At 42.0% G+C, this 24,563-nt stretch overlaps 1 protein-coding gene across 1 annotated transcript in view; it reads left to right on the top strand.

The window, feature by feature from the left end:
* Positions 1–6,314: 6,314 nt before the first annotated feature.
* SCAI (suppressor of cancer cell invasion) overlaps positions 6,315–24,563 on the top strand; it is a 19,144-nt gene continuing 895 nt past the window's right edge. Inside the window, exons 1-15 of the mRNA XM_010182056.1 lie at positions 6,315–6,367; positions 6,785–6,880; positions 7,519–7,605; positions 8,175–8,273; positions 9,528–9,624; positions 10,427–10,525; positions 11,028–11,180; positions 12,006–12,107; positions 12,896–12,997; positions 14,629–14,707; positions 16,817–16,916; positions 17,399–17,480; positions 21,978–22,050; positions 23,185–23,355; positions 23,598–23,698. Of these exons, the coding sequence (XP_010180358.1) occupies positions 6,315–6,367; positions 6,785–6,880; positions 7,519–7,605; positions 8,175–8,273; positions 9,528–9,624; positions 10,427–10,525; positions 11,028–11,180; positions 12,006–12,107; positions 12,896–12,997; positions 14,629–14,707; positions 16,817–16,916; positions 17,399–17,480; positions 21,978–22,050; positions 23,185–23,355; positions 23,598–23,698 (1,494 nt within the window). The remainder of the gene's footprint in view (positions 6,368–6,784; positions 6,881–7,518; positions 7,606–8,174; positions 8,274–9,527; positions 9,625–10,426; positions 10,526–11,027; positions 11,181–12,005; positions 12,108–12,895; positions 12,998–14,628; positions 14,708–16,816; positions 16,917–17,398; positions 17,481–21,977; positions 22,051–23,184; positions 23,356–23,597; positions 23,699–24,563) is intronic.

Genomic DNA, 24,563 nt, shown 5'->3' with positions numbered 1-24,563 from the left:
TGAGCTTTTGAGGTCTCTTCCAACTCCTAATGTTCCGTGATTCTGCGATTCTCTGAAAGTCTAGCTGTTTTGTCAGCACCAATGAGAAGGGGAATAAGAGTAAGAGGAGTTCAAGGAAAATAGTCCACGTTTGGACAGTGATATTGGCATCCTCTTTATGTCAATATATGCCGAGTTAAAGATCATGTATTCAAGAGCTGGTTTATTTCCAAGCTTTGCTGTAGAGTCTCTTAAGCAATGCAGTTTTCAGCTCCTATCTTGTTGGCAGTTCAGTCTCTTCCTGGTCTCTGAGTAATGCTGTATGTTTGGGCCCATATAGCTGCTGTTATTCAAACACAGATGGTGAGCAAGAATGTTTTTAATTCCTCCCCCCACACCCCCCACTATTGATAATACTTTCATGTGCTTTAGAAGTTGATTACCAAATCCAAAACAAACAGGTCGTGCTCCAAAAGCTGGATGGTGAATGGGCAGCAGAGCCACAGAGTTCTTGGTGATAGTGAAGCAAAAGGACTGGCATCTTGAGGCCAGGATTTCCAGGACCGTATACGCTATTACCTTGGCTTTCTGATACAGCTTGCTTGACATTTTGGGCTGAGTCACCGAAGAGCACAAATGAACACAGTTCACGTCTGCGTGCGTGATGCTCGAGTTCGGATGACGGAGACGGCAGATTACCTGCAGCCATTCTGTCTCATCCCTTGGGCAGGGAGGGAGTCAGTACTCATACCACATTTCCAGATGAGAGATGTACTTTCTGTTTGTATCCATGGTGCTTTGACAAAAATAAACCTTCTTGTCCAGCTAGAAGAAAAGAAAATGGCAAATACCTTTGGATGAAATCTGGGCAATAAAAATAGAGAGATGGGCTTCAGCAGCCAGCTCTGCTCTGTGAAAATAAGAGCACGCAGGAATGGAAGCCTGCCTCTGCCTTTGCGACTTGACACAATTAACGATGTTGCTTCTTGCACTAAACTTGACCACCGTTTCTCCTGTAAGGCCTATAATTCCTGTGGGCATAATGACTGAATAAAGCAGCATCATAATACTCTGTTATCTCCTCTGTTAGTGCTTGTTCTTGTCTGGGTAGTTCACCTGGAAATGACTTGGCAAGTATCCTAATTCTTAGTCCAGTTGCTTGCTTTTACCTCTAGCACAATAAATGCATTTGATGCATGCCTGCCTTCTTCTGTTTTGAAGATGATGATAGCCTTTGCTGCTGTGTTTTATGGCATTCTCTTGTTCCTACCGTGTTTCATGGAAAAGAAATGATGGGGGAGGGAGAGGAGAGCAACGATTTCCTTCCTGAAACCTCCTCCGGGCACTTCAGCTACAGGGAACTGAGCCTATAGCTGCGTTGGCAGCTGCTGAGCTGTTGCTGCTGCCAAAAATGCAAGGGCTCAGCCTGCCACGTCTTTGTTTCAGTAGCATTTCCTTCCTTTCTTCCCAATACAGATGCCAAATACAGCATTTGAGGGAAACATATAACGATGTGCCAAGGTTGCTGCTCCAAAGTATACTTCATGCTCGCACTACGCGCGATACCATCCTTTTGTGGCCATGCCTGCTAGAATAACTTAGAGGGGAGTTTTTAGTGTCCGTCCTCCCTTTTGAGCACCCCAAGCTGTAAGTTACAAACAACGGTTAATTAAGTTTGTTCCAATTGGTCTCTTCTTTCCTCGTTCTTACTTGCTTTTCATTTGGAAAAAAGCTAGAAAGAGGGAGTGTGTTAGGAAGCAGTTTTTCATGGTGCACTGTCACCAGTTAATAGTTTCTTTTTAAAAAAAGTGCTTAAATGTGTTCAGTATCACAGAGTAGTTTGAAACTTTAAGAAGACTTTCCACACATACTGTACTTTCACAGATTAAAAGGCCTTGTTTCTCATTGTGCAGACTGCAAGAGTCATGACTGCTGTCCTTTCATGGAAAGGTGATAGCGTTTAACCATTTATTTTGTAGACTTCTAGTAAGATGCAAGCTGAACCTCTTAGTTTTGTTACGTGCTGCTGGTTTAAAAACATCATGTTAGCTTCAGCTGATGCTGCAGGCTCTGCTCTGGTGCTGGGAAGGGACTGGTTTCCTACACCAATTGTACTGGTGAGGCCCGTGTTACTGTGAGTGCTGGTGTGCTGTGTGTCTGGGGGGAATATCGGAGTGATGGAGAAGCTACACCACAACGCCGTTATCCCACTGCTGCTTAGGATCTGAGAATAGGAGCCTGTAATTACTACAAGCCTATGAACATAAAAGGGAATTGTCTTTTTATCACCTGTCAAAGCTGTGAATATATTTAAAGCTCTGAATGTTAAACTTACAGTTACTGTAGCTTCCCTTTTTGAAGTTTATGGCTGAGTCTCTAGGACTTTCTCAGCATCTTTACGTCTCTGGAAGTTGTCCCAGTGTGACAACGTCCATGTAGTGCTGGCCAAGCAAAAGCAAACCTCAGCACCTTTAATTGGTTTTCAGCCAGTTATTATCTGGCTTCTGCCAACAGCATGTCTGAAATGAACTACAGACAGAAAATTCATTCTGAGCATGTAAGCAGAGCTGGTCTTTGCTGAGACTGTGCAGCAAGAATTGGATAAAATTCTAGACTTTCTGTGGAATTTGTCCACCAGCCACTCCAGTGTGGCAAGGGAACCATCTTCTGTGCCCAGTGTGAGAAACCCATCCTTGTAGAACATCCGAGTCTGTCTCTTCATGTCCAGTTTGTACTGTTTTAAAAGCCAAGCAATTGGAAACAGTTTCCATGTGTCGTTGGCGGCTGTTGTAATGAAGTGTGTACCTGGCTTCCTGGTCTGGATAGAGCTGTGCTAAATCAAAGCATCTCCATTCCCTCCTCTGCATCTGGATTCCTTCTTGCTGCCACCTCCTGTAAAGCTGATCATTGGTGACAGTGTGAGCGAGGACCCTGCCACTGCCTGTGCTGGACCCAGCATGCTCAGCCAGGCACACCCCGAGGAAACTGGGGCTGTGGCCTCTCCATATTGCTCTGGTCTTCTGTAGATCTGGCAGTGCCAAAATGTCTTTTGCTCTCAGGTGGGGTGTGTCATTGCTTCTGGATTGTATAGTCCATCTCCTTCAGTGGGAGGAACTGTATTAATAATCCACTCTGCAGTCAACCAAGTCTTTAGTGTTGTTTTAGGTTATTTCTCACCAGATAATGCAGGTCCTCTGGTCTGATTACAAAAAAAACCCTGCACTAAATGTCTTCTTTTGCTTATGTATCCATTTTCTCACAGCAGAATTTCTTGATGCATGGGAGCAACGTGCACGATGTTCAGAACACAAATCAGTAAACGGGTGGCAGCGCCGGCCGCTCTTGTCTGCAAAAATCTGTGGTGAAACCACAGTAATGCATTGTCATAAATGAAGTTTTATTACAGCCGTGTCAGAACAGTATCAAGAGCACAAGTGCTGCTGTCTGTTTCCATGGAGATCGCTCCTGTTCCCTGCGGAGCCGAGGAATCGCATGGTTTTGTGCAGCTATGCCAGCTGCAATTAGGCGAGCGCACTGCTTGGGAGAGATCTGTGTGGACACCCAGCAGGGGCTGTGGACAGCAACAGCCAAACGTGTATGCTGCGCTAACACAGGCTTTTAAAATGCTGCTAATTGTCATTTATTCAAAACTAAGGCGGTGCAGTGAGTTGAACTGGGTTTTATAAGAATGCTCAGGCTGGTATAGAGGAAGGCATGGAGTTGAGGGGGCGACAGAGGTGCCAAGGGAAGGTGACAGGGGAGGTCTGAAGAGCGTATTGGCTTATTGGTGAGGGGTACGTTCATAAGCATGATAGCAGTTACCTGCTTGTTCCTTCACTTGTGCACATACCTGCTTCTCGGTGTTTGAGAGAAGGGTATGTTTGCTTGTTTCCTTGTGTTAGACCTTGGCTCAAATGTCCTAAGCAGCTTGGCCTAGAAAGCCCAGCTTCGTACTTGTAGGGTTCTGTGAGTCAGCTTGCTAATTCAGTCATTCTGAAGTTAGTCTGGGGAACTTTTGTTGTTATTTTATTTTAAATGATCTATTTAGTGTTGTTTGATATTTGTATTCATTTTTTATTTTATTTTTTTTAACATTGAAACTTGTGGATGTGCTAATTAAATTTAACAGTACCTCTTGCTATATCAAAGCCTGCAATATATCTTGGGGTGTATTTGGACAGTTTCTTAACTTCTTTGGTTTAGCCAAAACGTTTACATCTATTACAGCAATAGGAGGTGGTGCATCATCGCTGCAGTAAATGCTTTAAATTTGCATGTGTTTGTGTCAAGCTGTATTTGGATGAAGACGCTGGTACCCTGAAGCACACGTTTATACTCCTCTCTACACCTTGCTACACCAAAGACTCTTCCAAGATGTTGAGCAGCCAATTGCAAGTTTGAGGGTATTTTTATTTTTTGATTTTTTTTTTTTTTAAATTGTTTTAAAATCTTGCCCAGATCCCTTGGCATCTTAGAATAGCAGCAGCAAGTACTGCTTATGTCTCTGGAGACATTCAAAACCCGCCTGGACTTGTTCCTGTGTGACCTGGTCTGGGTGACCCTGCTCTGGCAGGGGTTGAACTGGATGAGCTTTTGAGGTCCCTTCCAACTCCTGATATTCTGTGATTCTGTGATTTTCCAGGCTAGTAAGAGTCATAGCTGATAACGGATTCATTTTACATGTAGTAACTAAGCTGGGTGCCTGTGAGCTGTGTGGGAAGTACAGTTGGCTGATTAGCAAGGAATATTAATTTCCTTTTCTACTTCGGGCGCTGTTAAAGCAATGACAGTAAGCAGAAATGCTCTGGAAATGGTCGTGTTACTGCTTTGCTTCTCTTACTCCTCCAGCGGATGTGGCTTGGTTTCCAAAAGGTGGCGTTTCCCTCAGTCGCGACCTCCCGGGCTTGGAAGTGGAACATGCAGCTTTTCTGCCCCTGTCTGCTGAAGGCTGAGGTGTGGATGTGCGTTAACCACGCAGCGACTGGAGACAGCATTCCCAGAAGAAGCTATTTCTGAACCAAATGAAAGATTATGCTCTTGAAAAAGCTGTTCCACTTCCATGTAGAGTTGTATACATCCTTTGAATCAGCTTTGGTACAGATTTGTAGGCAACACGCTCAGTGAGACCAAGGGGTTTTGGTCTTCTCACATGCATTTGTCTCAAGATTCGGGTAACTCCCAGGTCACGGCCTCCTGTTAGGGTTGAGAGCACAAACCTTTGAAGCTAAAATCCTCGGACTACATCATAGAAATGGGGTGGAGGTGGAGGGAAATATATCACAGTGTGGAAATGGAGCAGAGGTATGAGAGCAGAACTGCAGTGGGTTAGCTCATCTTATAGCACTGGAGACTGGGATGGAAGAAACCAGGTCTTGGGTTCTGACACGTCACTAACCATGAGTGACAAATGTTGTGCTGATGATGAAAGCTGCCCAGTGAATGTTGGTGGTGAACATCCATATGCTTGCTTGACCTGGTGACATTTGGGCGGCTGATTTCTGTATGATGTTGTGGGGTCTGTTTCTGAAACACAGTGAACAGCCTCATCCATTTAAAAAATACCTTTTTCTTAATGAGTAGCAAGAAATACTATCACTCTAAATGAACTAATTTCCATTAGACTGTTCTGCTTGCTCTTGAGTAGTTTTTTGTGGTTTGATTTTATTTTTTTTGTACTGTGATATTTTAAGAGTCCAATTTAGCTTTCTGAGCATATAACCATAAAATTAACTTCTCTTTTAGCAAGATGGTAAGATGTTTTCAATCACCTGATGAAAAATGCGTGTAGGAACATGGTCATTTCCTATTTGGAGTGATTTGTTTCTTGTAGGCTTGTTCTTCTGATGCTGTTGAGAACCTGTTATGACTGAGGAACCCTGACAAAGGTGTGCTCCCATGGGTTCGAGAGCATGGATTCCTTTTTGCCCTTTAGACTGTATTTGTCCATAAATACCAATGTTTCTGCACATATCCAGTCACTTGACTGATGTTAACTCACCTTTTGTATGAGGTCTGCAGGGCTGGACAAGCACTCTGGGGTAGGATATGAGGGATTGTGGATATTGACTGGTGATAGACACTGGAATAACTGAAATAATTCTGCTGTTCTTTGAACAAGTGATGGAATTACGGTTCTTGCATACGAAGGTCTGGTTATTGTCTTAGTAGGAAGAGTGTTACTTCAAAAACCTAGTTAAGCTGTGCACCTTCAGTTTGATGTTGGAGTGGTGTTATTTTTAGTGTGGAGCTTGCAGAGATCAGGCAGTGTGAGACATGGGCTCTCTGCTTCCCCACACAGTGATTAAATGTAGGCAATCACTCAGAAGATTTTCAAAATGCATGGGACCTTTATTAACACTGATAACTTTGATCCTTCTGCATTTGAAAAGTAAGTGCAGAATTCGTCTGAAAGTTGGAAGCAATAATTAGGAGACAGCGCTGAAGAATTTCTTCCTCCTCCCAGTACACGCTTCTTTCTTTTGCGCTTACATGCATATGCAGTCTTTTCTTGCATACATGGTAAATTAATATTTGTCTTGTGGCTTGTTTTTAAATGTACTATGGTCAGATCCTGATACATGTATTTCCTACAAGCTGAACAGGATTTTCCTTGCAGATTCCAGTGCGGGCAGGTTTTGACAAGCAGCAGGACTCATGGTTCTTGTAGTTGTGGGTGCAGAGTTATAAAGCATTTCAAGTCAGATCTGAACAAAGCAATTCTGACATTGACCCAAATATGGTGCTGTCACACTGGGCTGACTGGAACCCACTCCCTAACTCTGTGTTTGTCCCTTGTCTGTTGCAGGGATTTACCTCAGTATGGGCAGAAGCAGTGGCAATCCTATTTTGGGCGAACGTTTGACGTTTACACCAAACTCTGGAAGTTTCAGCAGCAGCATCGGTAAGGGAATGTTGTAGGCAGATGTGTTCTGTGGATTTAAGTGCAACTTTAATCTCTGGTGTGCCATGGGGCCTCAGTTAAGATCGAGATTTCCCTGTGTTATTCAAGCATGAAGGGGGGAAATGTCACTTCCTGCAGTGCTCACAGTCTAATGAATTAAAATATTGCAGAGTTTTCAGTGTGACTTTTTTAAGAAAACCTTTTGCCCTACTTGAATGCACGTTGCTTTAATATACTACCAATTTGAAGCTGGGATGATGGCTTCTGCAGTGCAGACCCACCTGGAATGGTGTGAAGCATCTCGCTGCAGCGTGGGCTCTGATCTTTCACACCTTACATTGGCTGCGGAGTCTGAGTGTTCTCCTGGGAAGCTGTGACCTTTTGTTGGGTGTATTTTGTGCAACATACTCATGTCTCACTCTCGCAAGTTTTTTTCAAGATAAATGGTGCTTGTTCTGGCGCGGGGGGTGTTTGCGTGTGCGCGGTGCTGTTGGCTGTGTGAGACACTGCAGCTGGGAACGCCACACCAGTAATGAAAGCTGAATTTGGCCCTGCAGTGGCTCTTTGTCTTGTCTGGTGTGATGTTTTGAGAAATTCTGGAATGCCTTTTAATCTCTGTTTTCTCTCTTGCGAAATAGACAAGTATTGGACAATCGGTATGGGTTGAAGCGGTGGCAAATTGGGGAGATTGCTTCCAAGATTGGGCAGCTCTATTACCATTATTAGTAAGTAAGCACAGAAAAGGATTCAGTAGGGGATTGTGGTGTTAGTGGCAGCTCCTTGTCAAACATCTGGATACTCAGTCAGGAGAAATCAGTGTATCAGTTGAGTCACGAGGCCTGTTTCTGAATGAGAAGGGCCCTTGGGACTGCACAGGGGTGCCGCAGAGAAAGTCGCTTGTGATCCTGACGCCACATTGCTGCTAACATTGATACTGCCTAAGGACTCATCTCCTTCCTCAAAAGCATCTCTAAGTCTTCCATGCATTTCACTCCTGTGCAAAAGTGTGATTTACACGGTTGGGAGCTTCATGTTCCTTTAAAGTTTTCAGTTAACCTGTCACCTGTACACATGGGCACAAGATGGGCAGATTTGGTTGTTATCTGTAGTCTAATCCAGGCTTTGAAATCTGTCTTCCCAGCAGGCACAAAGAATGAGAGTTTGGCTTTCATACGGAGTTACTTGAGGAGGGAGTTTTGCCATCAGTGCACAAGATGGGTTGGGGGGCAGGAAGGGAGGGTTTGGCATGGATTTCCATCTGGAGCAGTGAGCTAATCTGGTTCTCCCTCTGTAGCCTGCGCACTTCCGAAACCAGCTATCTCAATGAAGCTTTCTCCTTCTACTCAGCAATTAGGCAGAGGTCGTACTACTCCCAAGTCAACAAAGAAGACAGGTATGTCTGAACGAATGCCTTGTTTTTTCAAGAATGGAACGGTGTATGAAAGCAGCAAATAACTATAAACTGTAGGAGCATAACTGGGGTAAAATCAGTGTTGTTGAAGGAAGTTTCTTTTAATCCTTCTGCCATGATTAAAAACCTCCATATGAATAAGGGCTTTGTGGTATTACTGGAAGAATATTCTATTATCTGGTCTTGGCTAGAAAGCTGTTACCTCCACATTTTTGTCATTTTAAATCCTGAGCAGTATCAGTGCTGGGACCTGCTATGCTGTGGCTGGAAGATAGGTCAGTTGGGCTGAAGTAGAGGAACCTGTTTGATCCTAATGAGGCTTTTCAGGGGAACATCAATCAGTGCTGTAGTACAACAGCCCTCTGTAACTGGCTGGGACAAGGTCCAAGAGCTTCAGAGGCATAACATCTTCCTTTGAAGACACTGTACTGAGAAAGGTACACTCAGAGCAGGGCTGCGTTGTGGCAATGCAGAAAATGTGCTGCCTGCCAAGAACATAGATATAAATAAGAGTAGGTAGAGAGCTCGGTTCTGGTTCTGTGTCCTGATCTTACATTTTAGCCAGTAAACCTGGGTTCCCTCATTAAAGTTAAAGAAGAAATTATCTGAAGTCATCATCAAGATAAATGCAGAAGGTTAGTTAGGGAGTTTCCTGCACAGACTTCAAGAACCTCTGGACTTGAACTAATTGCACATCTCTAGTGTTGCTGATGTGTAATGCACTGTGTGCCACAAAGAGATGAGTTTCCCTGCTCTGTTCTGATATCTGTTGATCCTCTTACCTTCTCTCTCAAAAATCTCTCAATTCCACTCTCAGCGCTTGAGCAGTTTCAGACAAGGCAGGATTGACCAAGCATGTTTCTAGCTGTTGGGCCAGCTCTGAGCCAGCTGTGATGCCATGGGCTGCAGTGGGGTCAGACCGTGCCCATGAGCTGTCAGAAGGTTTAGAGAGCCAGCGATTGTATCTGACTCCCAAGCCTGTTCTCATATAAGGAGACCGTGGGGAAGGGGGAGGTTGTGGCTTGCTTGATGTATATTTTATGTCCTTGTACTCAATTTTGAATAAACCTTGAAGCAGCCAGGTAGCTATTGATCTCCATGTGAGTTCAGTTAGAACTCTTAATCTGCAGAGTGTTCAGCCTTGCTCTGGTCTTAAACTCCTCCTTTCCCTTACCCCTGTTGCCTACCTCTGTTCTATTTTAATCTCAAATTTGGTGGTGTTTTTGTTGTGTTTAGGCCTGAATTAGTGGTTAAGAAGCTGCGTTACTATGCAAGGTTTATAGTGGTTTGCCTTCTGCTTAACAAAATGGATGTTGTAAAGGACCTTGTAAAGGTATGTGGGAATTAGGATAAAGATGCTAAGGGGTGGAAGGTTGTTGGTTCTTCGGGGCTTTTCTTACAATTAAGGAATCAATAATAGACTGTAGTCTATTCTAGTTGAAATATCAGTCATTAAAACTATGTTAGCTGCTTTTGCAGCATAGCTGTTTAAATAATGACACTAAAATGATTTCATAGGATTGTTTAAACACCAAGTAAAAATATTGCAGTAGCTGCAGCCTAGATAGGGAGGCACCCTTGAAGTACACAAAGGAACAGCGTGCCTCCTGGCAGCATATGCTTCCCAAAGCCTCTGACAACCTCGCTGCAAGCAGCTCTGCTATCGACAGCTCTGTGTAGGTTGCATTCCTGTCTTTGTGTCTGAGCTTACTTGAACTGCCAGCTTAGCTTAGCAGCAGCTAAAAAAGCCATACTGTTCACTTTCTCGATGTATTTCGAGTTACTTGTAAGCTGAAATTTAAGTCCTTAGTAACCATAGCTTATGGTAATAACCCATGACATAGCTGTATGTGAGTGGGATAGTTATACTTAACTCCAGATATTCTTTGCATTTGGGCCTACTTAAAAGACACTTTGCATTGCCAAAACTCAGTGTAGCATTGGCATTCTGTCTCCTGAAAGAGCGCGTTTTGGCTGGCATGTTAGTCATAAGTGTGCTGCATATGTTCTCAATTTATTTTTTAAAAATTATTTTTAAAGGCCAGCACGGCTAACCAAACTGTAAAGTTATCGACTGCCTGTTAAGCTCTCAGTTTAAGAAATGACTGTGTCTACCTTTGAACTTTTTACACCAGGAGCTCTCAGATGAAATTGAAGACTACACTCATCGTTTTAATACTGAAGATCAGGTGGAGTGGAACCTGGTTCTTCAGGAAGTAGCTGCATTTATTGAGGTGAGAATACCATTGCATTTTAGCTGTTAGTTTAAAAGTTCAATTTTCTGACTTGTTCACTGAAGTGTTCCTGTGTCACCACCTCTGCGTGGCAAGCAGGTGTCCACGTGCAGAGATAGTGTTCCTCACTGTTTTAATCCTTGGAATGTGATCACAGTAGTGTAACAGTGACAGCTGTTAAAGTGTCTGAAGCTCAGACCCGGTCATTAACACACTGAAGACAGAAGCTTGAAGCTGAGATGCGCTTCGTCACCTCATTGGTTTTGCTCTTGGTGTTCAGAAAATGGTGGAATTGAAAGCACGACAGTTAACATGGTCCATATTTTGGAGAGACTGTCAGCCCTAGTTCTGTTGGTGTGGAAGCCAACTCAGTTTGCTTATGTTTTGATTGTGTTTCAAAGTGTACTTCGGTGGAGCACTGGTCTGTTACACTGGCAGTGTCTCTGACTGCAAATCTCTATGTTTTCTTGAATTCCTGATTTATTCTGGTTGCTTTTTTTAGGCAGACCCTGTCATGGTTTTAAATGATGACAACACCATTGTAATCACCTCTAACAGGCTTTCTGAAACAGGAGCTCCGTTGCTAGAGCAGGGAATGATAGTGGGACAGCTTGCTCTTGCAGATGCGCTGATTATTGGGAACTGCAACAACCAGGTAAAAGAAATTCCGGGGACCTGGGTATCTTTGGAGCTCAGAGTCTTTCCCCTGTGACTTCCCTTCTGATCATACAATCAAGATTCCAGTAGAGGCGGACATTAAAATATTTTGATTGTGATGTTTGCAGTGGCAGCAAGAAGAAGAAGAGGTACTCAGAAATAAGAGTTGAAAATGAAATGTTAGATATCAGACCTGTGGTACTGACCTCTTACTGCTTGTATTCATCATGTCAATTAAGTAGATAGAATTGATGTTCATATACTGGATTGCTCTTAACAACATTCAAGCACGAGAGGCCCCTGGGATATGTCTAGGAAAAGCTTGACTTAGGCCTACACATGACATACTCCAGCTTGTTGCAACTTCCGTTGCAGACATTAAAGATCTTGTTTTTTTAGACGATGATGATAGTGAAGTTGTGCAGACTTCATGACTTCTCTCTGAGCTCTTTTTTCAGGTAAGCAGGGGAGTTGTATCTCAACTACAGTTTGTGGATCTTTTTCAGATTCTTTCTAAATTCGTAGTACATAGTGGTTTCAGTACTTGATTTATAAACGTGCCAGAAAAGTCTGTAATTTGTGAGGTAGGGGTTTGCACTACAGTGAACTGACCTGGTAGACCAATGAAAAATAGACTTTGTCCTCAGTGAGCTCTTCTAAAAGTCATTCAGAGGTCTTTAGAGAGTCAAAGATGACACTGACAGATCCCTGAAGGACAGAAAATGGTCTGTCTGGTATGCAGCTGGATCTTTTATCTGGATAATTCCAAAGAAATACTGCTCAGTCTGTATCTGGCAGAATAAACTGTTTGACTCTCTTGCAGGTCAAGTTCAGTGAATTAACGATTGATATGTTCCGAATGCTACAAGCACTTGAAAGGGAACCGATGAATTTAGCATCGCAGATGAACAAACCTGGAATGCAGGTAAGCTCCCTTTCAGTGACAAACCTGGTCAGTTTATTTTGAATGATGCACTTTTTCAGTACTGTCGTTGTGCAGGGCAGTAAAGCTGGTGTAACTCTTACTAGATGTTAGTAAAGAGTAGTTCAAGCCTGTGGAGTTTGATCCAAGTAATGTCTGTGTGTGGGTTTTTTTTCCCTTCTGTTTTTTTTCTCCTTAGCAAACCTTCAGTAGTGAAGAAATAGCAGAAACAAATATTTGGGCATCGTTTCACAAACAGTTTACACTGGTCTAGCTGAGGTGCTTCTGAAAGGGTGCCGTGCCTGTCCTTCTCCATATACACTCAGCCCTTCCTTTGTTTTCATTCTGGCAGTCGTGCAGCCAGATAAATTCATCGGTTTCCTAAATAATCTGAAAGTTAAATGTCCCCTTCAGAGAAAGCATAAAAAATACTTCAGCTGGAGGCAAAAGGAGATGCCTAGGTTTTCATTTGTTTAATTGAGATGAGTGAGTTTTTTCACTCTTTTCTTGGTGCTTTGGAAAGTAAGAAAGATTTCAGTAACAAATTTAAGTGAGGGATAATACAAAGTTCTGGTTCACATACTGTGCATCTTGCTTTACGGTGTAGTCGTAGGAAATGCAGCATGGGCAGGTGTTTGTGTGGGGAATACGCTGAAGATGAACATTCTAATAAATAGAATTTTAGAGGTTATGAAACTGCTTTAGTAATATACAGTTTTGGGGTTTGTTGTGTTGTGTTGTTTGTTGTTTGCTGGTTTTTCTTTTGTTTTTTGTTTCTGTTTTTTAAACAGGAGTCTACAGAGAAACCAGCCAGGCGGGAAAACCCCCATAAATATCTACTTTATAAACCAACTTTTAGCCAGCTGTATACATTTTTAGCAGCATCATTTAAGGTTTGTGAAATTGGTGACTTTATTTGTAATAGAGAAATATCCAGGGTGGTATGTGACGCTGAATAAAATGTGGTTGAGATAATCTTTTATACTTCAAGATAATGAAGCCTTAAAGTGTTCAGTATGATCCTCAGAGAGGATAGAAATATTATAGATATCTGTGATTTGTATAATAAAGGCAAATCTGTTGACTGTCATTAAGGGAAAGAAAAACAATAATTTTAAGACAGAAACCCAGCTCGCTGTTGTACAGCAGTTGTTATATCCCTGCTAAAACACAGCCATCTCCAGTGCCAAGCTTGAACAGCACCTGTGCAAGCAGGCTTCCTACCACCCATCACAGTATCGAGTGTGGTGCATGGCAGTGCTGTGGAAAGCCTTAACTAACGTCATGTAATGTAACAGCTGCATATGATTTAATCTTATCCAGTGATTTTATTGGCGTGTGTAGGTACACACGCATCTATTCTGACATTTTTATATATATCTATATATGTATATGAAAATAAGTGTTTCCTGTATAAAATATATCTATTTCTTATATATATATATTATATAGGAAATAAGTGAGGTAAGAGGTCTGGAGAACAGAAAAATCTTAAGAGTATTCTTCTACTTTATGTTGTGCAAAACACAATCTAAAATCAGGGAGGTCTGTCAAGAAACTGTTACTTTTAAACGCTGTGTACCTGGTAGGTCTCCAGTTCTGTATCCCATTTGAACTGTATCTCTCTCCTGCACGTGCTGTATTTTTATCTGCCCGTCTTATTCTGTTATTCAACACTCTCTTCCATGTAAGTAATCTATAAATTTATAGATTTTTCTTATAAATGGTTGCACTGCTTATTTTAATTTACTAAAGTTACCAGGCTCGTTATGCTTAATTATGACTGTACAAGTCAGCAATTTAGAATTTAGTAGTAAAACCAGAAGATGAATCCTATAAAGAAAAAAGTTTCAGTTTATTTCAAGAAATAACTAAAGAAACACCTGAGAGGTTAAGGAAGATCATCCTTACTTAACAATTTGGGTGCTTGCATGCTCAGCTTTTAGCAGAAATTAAAAGCATCTGTTTCCCCATGCAGACAGCCCATTAGAAAGGAGGAAAATAGATTTATTTTACAGGTCTGTACAGAAACCTGGATGTGCTGTGCTTGGCCAGCTGAGAAGGGGCAGGGGGAAGAGGCAGATGTTGCAGACTCTGGAGTAATTGAAAACAAAGACCTTCCTTTAGGATCCCAAATTGTTTGGGAGTTAGGGTCTGCATGGCTCTTGGTAGCTTTTGGTTTCCATATCTTGGAAAGCCTCCGATCTGCCTGGATGGTCAGAGAGTCTGTGTGGGAGCAGATGCTTTTTTAGTGCTGCTTGAACCTCTGGTATCAGCCTAGACGTCTGTGTGGGAGAAAACAAACATCTCATGGGTTTTCATTTTTGTCTGTGCACCCATCTATTTGAAGGGCTGTATGTGGTGGGGAAGGGTACGTACATGTATGAAGAACAGAGTGAAGGGAAGGCAGAAGCAGGAGTAGCACAATCTTAAATGACAATGGTTTAATGAAGGGGATGATCGAATATTAAAATAAACTTACACGTTACTTCCCGTGCCGCTCTTCTCTCTATTTGCATTTCAGGAGCTGCCTGCAAACAGCGTACTGCTGATATACTTGTCTGCCACGGGCGTGTTCCCATCAGGTCGTTCGGATAGTGAAGGTACAATAAAGGAATGCTCCCTGTCATGAACAGGGCTTGAATTCTCTTTGTGTTCCAGGACAAGTGACCAAGAAAGATGTCACAAAGCTCCTTTTAAAAGACAAGTCATTTTTATTCTCCTGTCTACTTAGTAAGATGCCCTTTTTTTCTACAAACAGTAGTTAATTCCCTCTGGTTTAATTAGCGTGCTCTAACCTGAGACCTTTTCAAAGGACATACCCAGTTTTTGATGCATATGAAGTATTAAAAGCTTCACCAATTTTAAAGACCACGTGGCTCAGCTGATGCATCAGTGCAAAGTTAATGAAATGGCGCAATGGCACTTTGTGATTCTTTCCGATCTCCAGTGCTATGAGAACGTATGGGCGGGAGGTGGGTGGTAAAAGGGCTGAAGCGGCTGCAGGGACCGTTGTATTTGCACGCTTGTTAACTGACAATTCAAGCCCTTCTCATGATTTTTGGCAATTCCCCTCACCTCATCCACCTGTTCTTTGCAACCTAGCAGAATATTTGGATGCAGCTGCAATGTAAAAGTTGGCTGAAGCAGTCAAAAGTTCTATTTATATAATTTAAGGAGGGAAAAAAAAAAGTCTTTAACATCCTAAATATTGTACATGCCTCATCTATTTGAGACTTGCATTCCTTTATAAGATGCATGCCTTGTCCATCCCGATGCATGATTTGTAGAGCTCTTAAAATGTTAAAGGAAAAAAAAATCCCTGCGGCTTTGGATTGTGGCAGTGATTTTTTTAAAATGCTTTTAACATTTTACTTTCTGCTGCAACTTGGTGATGGGTTCTAACTAAGTCGTGTTCTTTAAAGCCTGTGTTATGTCCACTTCACTGCATGCATTGTTTCAGCGTAGTACCGTACTGTGGGGGCTCCCAGGCTCTGTCACCTGAAGAGCTGCATGGTCAGACTTCAGTTTTCATTACATGAATCCACTTACGACTGAGTTCTTTTAATAAGGTAGTGTAGTCTGCACAGACCAACAAGTTCTACCTTATTAAAAAGGGGAGCAGCTACAAGTTGCACTCTTTGTCGCCTGTAAGCCATTTGTGTTTGATGGATCACACGAGACATTTGTAACAGGGCTAAATTAATGTATGTTCTGTTCCTAAACTGGTATTCCCAAAGCTTCCCTTAAGATGGAAAGGTGCCTTATGTATTCAAACCTGAAAAAATTGCATTTGGGGGCTAAATATGAGTCAACCAACTCTCCAAATGTATAACAGAATGAGGAAACCCTAATACTTTATTTTACTAATGTTGGTGACATTTCATACCCATATTAATGGCAGAAATATTTCCTGGCATCTCTGGCACTCTTTTTTGTGTAGGATTTGGTATTTTTTATAGCCATTACTTTCATCCTGGGTCTCCAGCAGCAGTTAGACAGGTAGCTCAGTTGTGCAAACTTAGCAGGGTATTTCTTTAAGTTACCTTAGGAGCACATGTCCAGACTGTGTGTGTTCAAATACAGAATCACAGGTTTTTAAATCCTAAAAAGTAAACCTTTGCTGCAGATTTGAAATCTGTTTAAAACTGTTTGTCCTCTCTAGGAGTACTGAAGCATATTTGTACTCTGAGCTCTTTCTTCTCCCCTTTGCAGTGTTATAACTGCAGATGATAGTATTATATCTCTTACGAGAGGCTACAGGGTTTTTGATTGATTGAGCCTTATTTTTTGATCAAAATCTGAATGTAAAATATGCTAGCTCATCTAATAATTTTACAAAGATATTGCTTTTCCTGGATTAAATGTGTAATGAGCTTTAATCTTTTTGCCATGTAGTGTAACAAAAGAGCCAGTATTTGGATCTTTTGTGTTATGTCTGTGGGTAAATAGTGAATAAATAAATTAGAAGCGATGAGGTTGCGTTGCTTGTTTCTATTTGATAGATGCCGAAACTACTAAAATGCATAAAATGGAATATGTAGTCAGTAAAGCCTCCACGTTCCTCTGTCCCCTCCACACAACCACAGTAGTTCACATTCACTTAGTTTTCTGGGATTTTGTGGTTGCTTCCTCCCTTTCATGTAATTATAAAATCCATAACAGAGGTGAGTCACCGCTGCTAATTTCAGCTTTCTTTTTGCCATGTGTAGGTCCGTATGATTTTGGTGGTGTTCTGACAAATAGTAACCGGGATATTATAAACGGGGATGCTATCCACAAGCGAAACCAATCTTACAAGGAGATGCACTGGTGAGTTTTGTGAGGGTGGCAACTTAAAACTCAGAAGAATTTGTCTTTAATAGAGAAAATATATCAAAGCCTCTTGAATTCAGACTCTTCAGTGCAGGACATCATAATGTAGATTGGCTTGAATTTGAACAATTAGAAATTAATATGCAACTCTAAATGATGATTTATACACTCCAAAACTATTGCTGTGACTTAAGGTAAATTCCTTAGTACTGGAAAACTGCAGATTAGTGATGGATGACTTCCCAAGAAGATAAACATTTCTTGTTGGGAAAGAACTACCAAGAAGTCCAGTAGCCCATGTTATAGAGAATATCACCCTGGTTTTGCGGTTACGCTGAGGGTGACTGTGAGGATGGGGGCATGGGGAATCTGCTTGCTTTTTATCTGGACGTGGGCATCCATGTGTCTGAGAAACCTGTGCACCGTCGTCGTTTTGCAGCAGTTCTAGCGCTCTGTGAAGCGTCCCTTTCTCTTTTCAGTCTTCACCCTGGAGATCTCTACCCTTTCACAAGAAAGCCCCTGTTTATCATTGTGGACTCCTCAAACAGTGTTGCCTATAAGGTAAGGCTCCTGAAGGCAGCTGTTCATATGGTAGGATACAGTGTCAACCCCTAGCTAGCTTACACTTTTAACAGGCTATTTTTTTAAACAGTTTGTATTCAGTCTTTCTTTTCTTTTGAGGTTGTGCATGCTAGTCAGGATCTGATCCTATGAATAGGAACAAGAAGGAGAAGCACATGAACAGCCGCTCATTGGAAAGTAATAAATCCTCCTGGAGGGAAAAAAGGTTCAAGATTTCCAAGGTCTCTGGTGGGAGGTTTATTTTTGTTATATACCAAAGACAAATCTTGGTGTGTGTGAATGGGGGAGGGAGATAACTAATCTGCTTTTTTTTTCCCAGTCATCCAACACACAGTTGCTTTTAAGCAGCAGAAAAGAGACAAAGCATTGAGCCTGATCTTATAAAACACGAGATGTCTGTGTCTGAAAAGTAGCTGAACCAAGGAAATACCAAGACTCAAATTAGCATCCAGTGTTACTGTGGAGTGGTGTATGCTTGGTGAATGAGCCCACTTCCTAGGGTGCTATGGACTCAGTAGGATTACTCCATGCCAGACCACCTTTGGGAATCTGCAATTCTGGTAATGGAGAAGCAGGCATTTTCAGTCTCGGTTGCATCTGGATAGCATTACGACATTTACTTCGTTCGTGAATGGGATATTAAGAATGTGCTATATCTGGGGAAAGTGCCACTTCCTTATGTCTTCCTTTTTATAGCTCCATTATGTGCAGTGAGGACAGTGAAGGCTCACAGCTGCGTTTCGGAGGAGGAACAGGGACGTCTAGTGGCCAGAGGAACTCGTTCCTTGTTCAGTATCCACAGGCGGTGTCGTTTGTTTTAAAGGCGTTTGTTGGCCAAGGAGAGGTACTAAATCAGCCATCGGTATGATTCACAACAGTGCTGTACTGAGCTAGGGAACTTTTACCTGCGGTCTTAATAGCGATCTGGCCTCTCCATAGGGTTTTTGGCTTGTTGTATTGTAATGCATTTCAAAGGGTTTTTTACATGCTACTGCATTTCACTTCACCACGCTAGATTTCAGTGCAAATCTGCTTCTTATTAAATTCCTTTCCCCATTTAAAGGGAGGGAAACACAATTAGAATGATTTACTTGTCTTTCTGAGAAAATTGGGATTTGGTAGGGATTTATTTTCCTCTGCTTTTTCATCCCTTTTTTTCCAGTAACTTTTCTTTAGATTTTGTGGGTACACAGTAAGCAAAAACTGTAACCTCCACTTAGTTTCTTTTCCTTGTTCTGCAGGGAACTGACCATCAGTAGTTTAAATACACCAGTGCTCCATCTGCTGAGCACACAGAGCAGCTGGTGTGAGAAGAGTCCAACTCTGCCTGCGTGTAAGGAGTGTAGAGGTGTGAGTTTTGGAAGTATTTCAGACAGGATTATGGAAGTGGCTACTAGGAGCTGTGACCCAGATCAGAACTGTGTGGGCACAATTGTGAGGAATCTAAAAAGAGAATGAAGAAAGAAAAAAACTGCATGGACCCCTGTTTAAAAAAAATACATTTAGCGTTTAGGAGCTCACCTTCACCTCCACAATCTATTGCCACTGAAGCTGGGCAGAGGGATGTGTGGGGATGGTTTAGATGTTTGTTTTGCTGAAGCTAGATGGCAGAGCTCTTAATCTCAGTATTTTCTAGCCCTTGGAAATTCCTGTCTGCCTTTCTGGGCATGCTTACATGCTGGGTTCCTTCTCACCAGAACATGCTGCTAGTACTGTCCTGTGACGTCCTCTGCTGTGCTGTGAGGTGCTTTGTGGACTCGAGCCCTGGCACAAAGGGGTTCTGTGCAATTGTGGGAGGAGTTGAAGTCAGTGCTGACTTTTTTCCACATGGCTGCTCTCATCTTTTCTGATAGGACAGTAGCTACCCTGACATTTAAATGTCACTGCTAGCAATGCTGACAGGAACAGCGACTGCTCACACATCTTTTTCTGCAGCCCATTTCTGCTCTCCTGCATTCGCATCCCCCCCTCTCTCTGGAGGGCTCAAATGGTGATGACTGAAAGTCGGTCCTGCCAGGAAGTGTCTTGCCAGTTTGTCAAATCAGAGGCACTTGAACAGCTTCCTACCCTGTATATTTAGCTGAAAGTGGAAGATAACTGCAAATCCAGCAGACCTACTTAAAGCCATGAATTTTTTTTAACACTTCCATTTAAATATAGATCGCCGTGTTCTTGAAAGTTACCACTGTAAATGTAAATGAAATAATATTTTTAAGTCAGTATTTTGCTGTAGCTGTAGGTGCCCAAGATTATGGCCAAATGCAAAGTCTTAGAAAAACCAAAACAAAACAAAAACCCCAGCAAGTGAGGCATCTGTCAGTGATGTGGTATAAATACTCAGCTTAGTAAAGCTTACACGTGAAGTGACTTCTTTTGGAGATGATGAGTAGTTCTTTTTTGGAAAAAGATGTATATGGCATGCATTTGAAAAAGCAGCTGTGCTTCAGTTGGAAAACTTGAATACTGAAGTAAAAAAACAGAGTCAGTTTGAAACAAAAAAGTGTTTTATCCTTTTTGGAGCTGTCCATGCTCTGGAAGGTTGGGCAGTCGTCATCCAGAGCTGCTGCCAGCACCCAGACTGCAGGACAGGTTTTCCCTGTGGTCCTCCACACCAAGCCAAGGCTGTGCCATGCTCCTGTTCCTTTGGTGCATGCACACCCACAGCGCTTTTCTGTGGAAATCGGGAGTGGTGGTGGTGAGAGAATCGTGGTGTTTGCTTGGGCTATGGTAGCAGCTGTGTCTGGGCAAGAGCTGAGATAGGTACCTGGGAGCTTGAGGAGAGTTTTATCCTCGTGGATCTGTGGTTCAGAGGTCGCGGCTGCCGTGAGCAACTGTCTGCCAAGGAGCACGTTCCGTGTTACACCGGGCAGTTTCTCCCCTTTGCAGGACTTAGCTATGTTGACTTCACCTCTGCTGGGACAGAGTCCAGAAAGAGCTGAGCTCCTGTCAGTGAGTAATCCCTTTCCTGAGATATGAGTGACCCTTGGTTTTGCTTTACAGCTGCAGGTGATGTTTAATTGCACTGTCATTTTACTGATGGGGTGTCTGGGAGCTCTGCTTTGGTCTCTAACTGGTGACAAACAGTAGAATTTAGCGTGAGTCTGCTCGTAAATACTCGGCATTCATTACTTGAGAACCTGTAACCTGCTGTCTCTGTTCAGTTCAAACTGGCAATGGCTGGGATGACTCCTGGAGTTTTAAATACTTCCTTATAGTACAGTTTTACTAATTACTGGCTTGGCCTGCGGTTACTGTCTTCCTGGTAGTAGTCTTTATTTCTTCATTAGAGACCAAACCTTAGTATCTAGCATTATAAATCTCCCTTGGGCTCTTAATGAAATAGAAAGGGTTTTAGGACTAGTCAGCACTCTGTCAGATATGGGAAATGTTTCATTTTGATTAGACTAGATTACTGTCTTCAGTATTTAGCAGACTTAGATTAAATTAATTCAGTGAAACTAATTTAATTGAAATATACTGCCTGGAAGGGAAAGTTTCACTTGAATTAAGCAGAAGCCAGAAGGAATTTAAACATGAGCTTTTTGGTGATTCTACACAAGCAAACACTTCAAGTGATGTCTACCTTACATGTGTAACCTGCCAATTTTAAGAATATAATCTGTAGAAATGTGTGTGCACTCGTGCTGTGGATGCACGGTTTGAATGTGTGCTCTGGTAGGATGCAGATGTGATCATTTCCACTTCCTGTGGTTTTGCAGACCTTCAGGTTTAAGGTGAGCCACATGACAGCTAATGAGGTGGCGCAAATGTGTTAATTTTTTGTCTTGGTGATGCTTGTTACCAATCAGGACACCTAACCAGACAGATGCACAGGAGGACTCTTATCGGGTAAACGTTGATGAAACTGGACAAAGGAGTTGTTTGTGGTTTCTGGAGAAATTCTTGCACAACTGGACACTTAGGTGATATTTAAGGTGCCGATGAAAAGTGCATGACACGAGTATTGTCAAAGGAGGGTTCAGTATAGCAGATGTTCAGGTCGTGACATACTTGCTTTAAAGGAAACTTATTTTAAAACTTTTGTCCACTGGGCTCCTCTGTTTCACCAGAAATAGTTCCTCCTGCTGGAAAGAAAAGACTTTGGATAATTCAGTTGGTATTGAGGAACGATGCTACATCTGTTTTGACCTGAAAGCCAACGGTTTTCATTTTTATTGCAGAACGTGCTTTTTTTCAAGTAATACTGAAAGCTGTATTTCCATAAAATGAGTGTCTGCTAACCGTGGCAGTGACATGAGATAATTATAATTTCTTTAATGTGTAATGGGTTCTGTTCTTTCTGTGCTGTGGTCTATGAGGAAGTCAACTTGTCAGTCTTGCTGCCAGTGCTGAGCTGTGTGATGGGCATTAGTGTGTTCTCTGTCAGTAGTAGTTGTTGTTTGTGCCCTTAACCTGCTGAATATTCCAAAGCAAGCAAAGTGACCATCAATACTTCAAAATTCTTCTCTGTTACAGAATTTCACAAACTTATTTGGACAACCATTGGTGTGCTTGCTTTCTCCAACAGCATATCCAAAAGCATTACAAGGTACGTGTGGTATTGCATCTCCTAACAAGTTGCCATTGCATGAAACAAATATAACGTAGATTATCGTAGAATCACAGAATGGGTTGGGTTGGAAGGGACCTTAAAGATCATCTAGTCCAACCCCCATTCTTCAGGAAAAGATAGCTTTTCATAACTATGTAATCCCTAAATCGAATTAATGTTCCCTGAAATGGTATGGTAAAGTGTAGTTACTGTTTATGGCAAATAAATTATTCTAACGGTGCTGTTTCTACAGATAGCTTCAACAAGTGCCAGGAGACAAAGTCTCTCCTAGGTGGAGACTCAGAAAATTGCCAGCTCAGTGCTGGGATGATGATGATGACAATGATTAGCACTTTGGGTAGCTTTATTAGTCTCAGAAAGTAAGCAGAGTCGGTTAAGGTATCACCTTTCAAATGCCAAGTGTAGAGCAAAATCTTCTCAGGTCCTGTTCTGATTTTGGAGGGTAAGTTAAGGAAAACCACTGTCTTTGTATGCCCTGAGAAGGTGCATTTGCAGTAGGAACAGGCAATGAGATGTTACACTTTCTGTCTTTGAGACTACTATAAAATATAAATCATTCCAGACTTTCTCATTGGAATTGGCCGTGTTATCATCCATCACAAAGACAAGTACAAAGATCTCGCTTAAGCCACGGAGAGTGATATTAGGCAGCTATCATGAGAAAATGTGCAAGAAGTGGAAGCTTCTCATTTGTTTCAAAACTATTCCTGTTATTTAGCTGAAGCTTAAACAAAAAAGAAGTACTGTTTAATACGTCTCTTCACCATTTATTATCAGTGTTCTCTATCTGTTATTTCAGTTAGGACTTTTGTCTGCGTGTTATGTGCTCAAAATGAAGACATAGGCCTTCCACATCTCATGAGAGAAACTTATTTCTTGTGGTGTTAATGCACACCTCCAGTAAGCCTTTATTGCTGGTCAGTGCATCATCTTGAGCACAGATCTGATACAAGAGGAGAGGCGATGTAACTAACACAAAGGAGTAGTTCCCCTGTTACAGAATTCAGTGGGTGAGCGACTTTGTTCTGTGGCAGGGACAGCTTTTCTGTTTCATCTGCCAAATGTATCTCTTTGTCTATTGATTTTTTTTTTAAATCTATTTTTTTTTAGACCAGTCTCAGCGGGGCAGCCTCTTCACGCTCTTTCTGAACAATTTTTTTTCATTCCTGTTTGTCTCTGGATTATCAAGCATGCGCAGAGGATTGTGGGAGAAGTGCCAAGATTACCTTCGAAAAATCAACCGGGATATTGCCCAGCTGCTGACCCACTCCCGGTCCATAGGTACAGGCCTAAAGATGCACAGCTGAGCCTCAGTGTGCTACTCAGGCACATGCTGTTCTGTCTTGCTCAGCCTTTATAGAATAGTCAATAAGGGGAACTCGTAGTAGTTTCCCCTCCAAGTCTTCCTTTTTTTTTTTTCCTCTCTTTTTGTTTCCCTCTTCTTTTTTTCCTCATTTTGTTTTGTTTCGTTTTGTTTTTTCCCTTAAGACTTCTAAACTGAATTTTCTTTACCTTCGTTACAGATCAGTCCTTCCTTCAGTTTTTTGGGGATGAATTTCTGCGCTTGCTTCTGACAAGATTTATCTTCTGTTCGGCTACTATGAGGATGCACAAAATTTTCCGGGTATGCAGGGATATCTGTCCCTCTGCAAGAACGACACTGCAGTGCATGTAGACCTGCACTGCCTCGGGATGGCAGGGTCCTAGGGCTAAGCAGATCACTGTGAGTTCAGAAAGATCACAGATGCTCACACGCTAAAGCCTGCAGCTTGTATTGAATCTGTGCCTTCGTACATCTGTGCCTCCCTACATAAGTAGCAGAGATGCTCTTATTCATTTATATCACTCTTAATAATATTGTCTGCTAGAAAAATTCCTCTTAATAATTCAAGATTATTATTTCCACACAACTAAAAAGGTATAGAACAAGAATATAAGAGGAATTGGGGAGGAGTGGAATGATACTGCTGGAAGTGAATGGATTTTGAAAGGTCTTTGAAGTGTAAATGAATAAACTAAACAGGAAGATGGTATTTTCCCTCCCTGTTGGTTAATTCTGTGCCAACAGCGAAGTCTCTTTCTGGTTCGACACCATTTTCTGTATGTGAGCATTGGCCTATAAACTGCCTGCTCCATTTTAAACATGACAGACAAAAGTGGAAGTCAAAGCACAGAAGGGTACAGGATTCCCCGTGTCTGACTGCAGACATCCATCCAGCAGCTTTCCAAGCCTAAGTTAGCTCCCAAGGCTGCTTTGGTGTCAGGGAAAGGACGCAGATCTGCTGTTAGTCGGGACAGATTTGCCCCCCGTGTCTTAGATGTTTGTTTTAGAATGAGATTAATCTCCCACTGGACATGCTTACATGTCTGTAATTCCAAGAAATGAACTCCGGTCTAGTAGGTAAGTATATGTGAAGGCTTTTGTCTTTTTTTGGTGACTTTATTTTTTTATTAACCATCTGAGATGAATGGGCATTTCTATTGCCATT

This window comes from Mesitornis unicolor, unplaced genomic scaffold (genome assembly GCF_000695765.1).
Source record: "Mesitornis unicolor isolate BGI_N332 unplaced genomic scaffold, ASM69576v1 scaffold36843, whole genome shotgun sequence".
NCBI classification, from domain to species: Eukaryota; Metazoa; Chordata; class Aves; order Mesitornithiformes; family Mesitornithidae; genus Mesitornis; species Mesitornis unicolor.
Note: the sequence above shows the minus strand (reverse complement) of the source record. Positions and strands in the feature narration are given on the sequence as shown.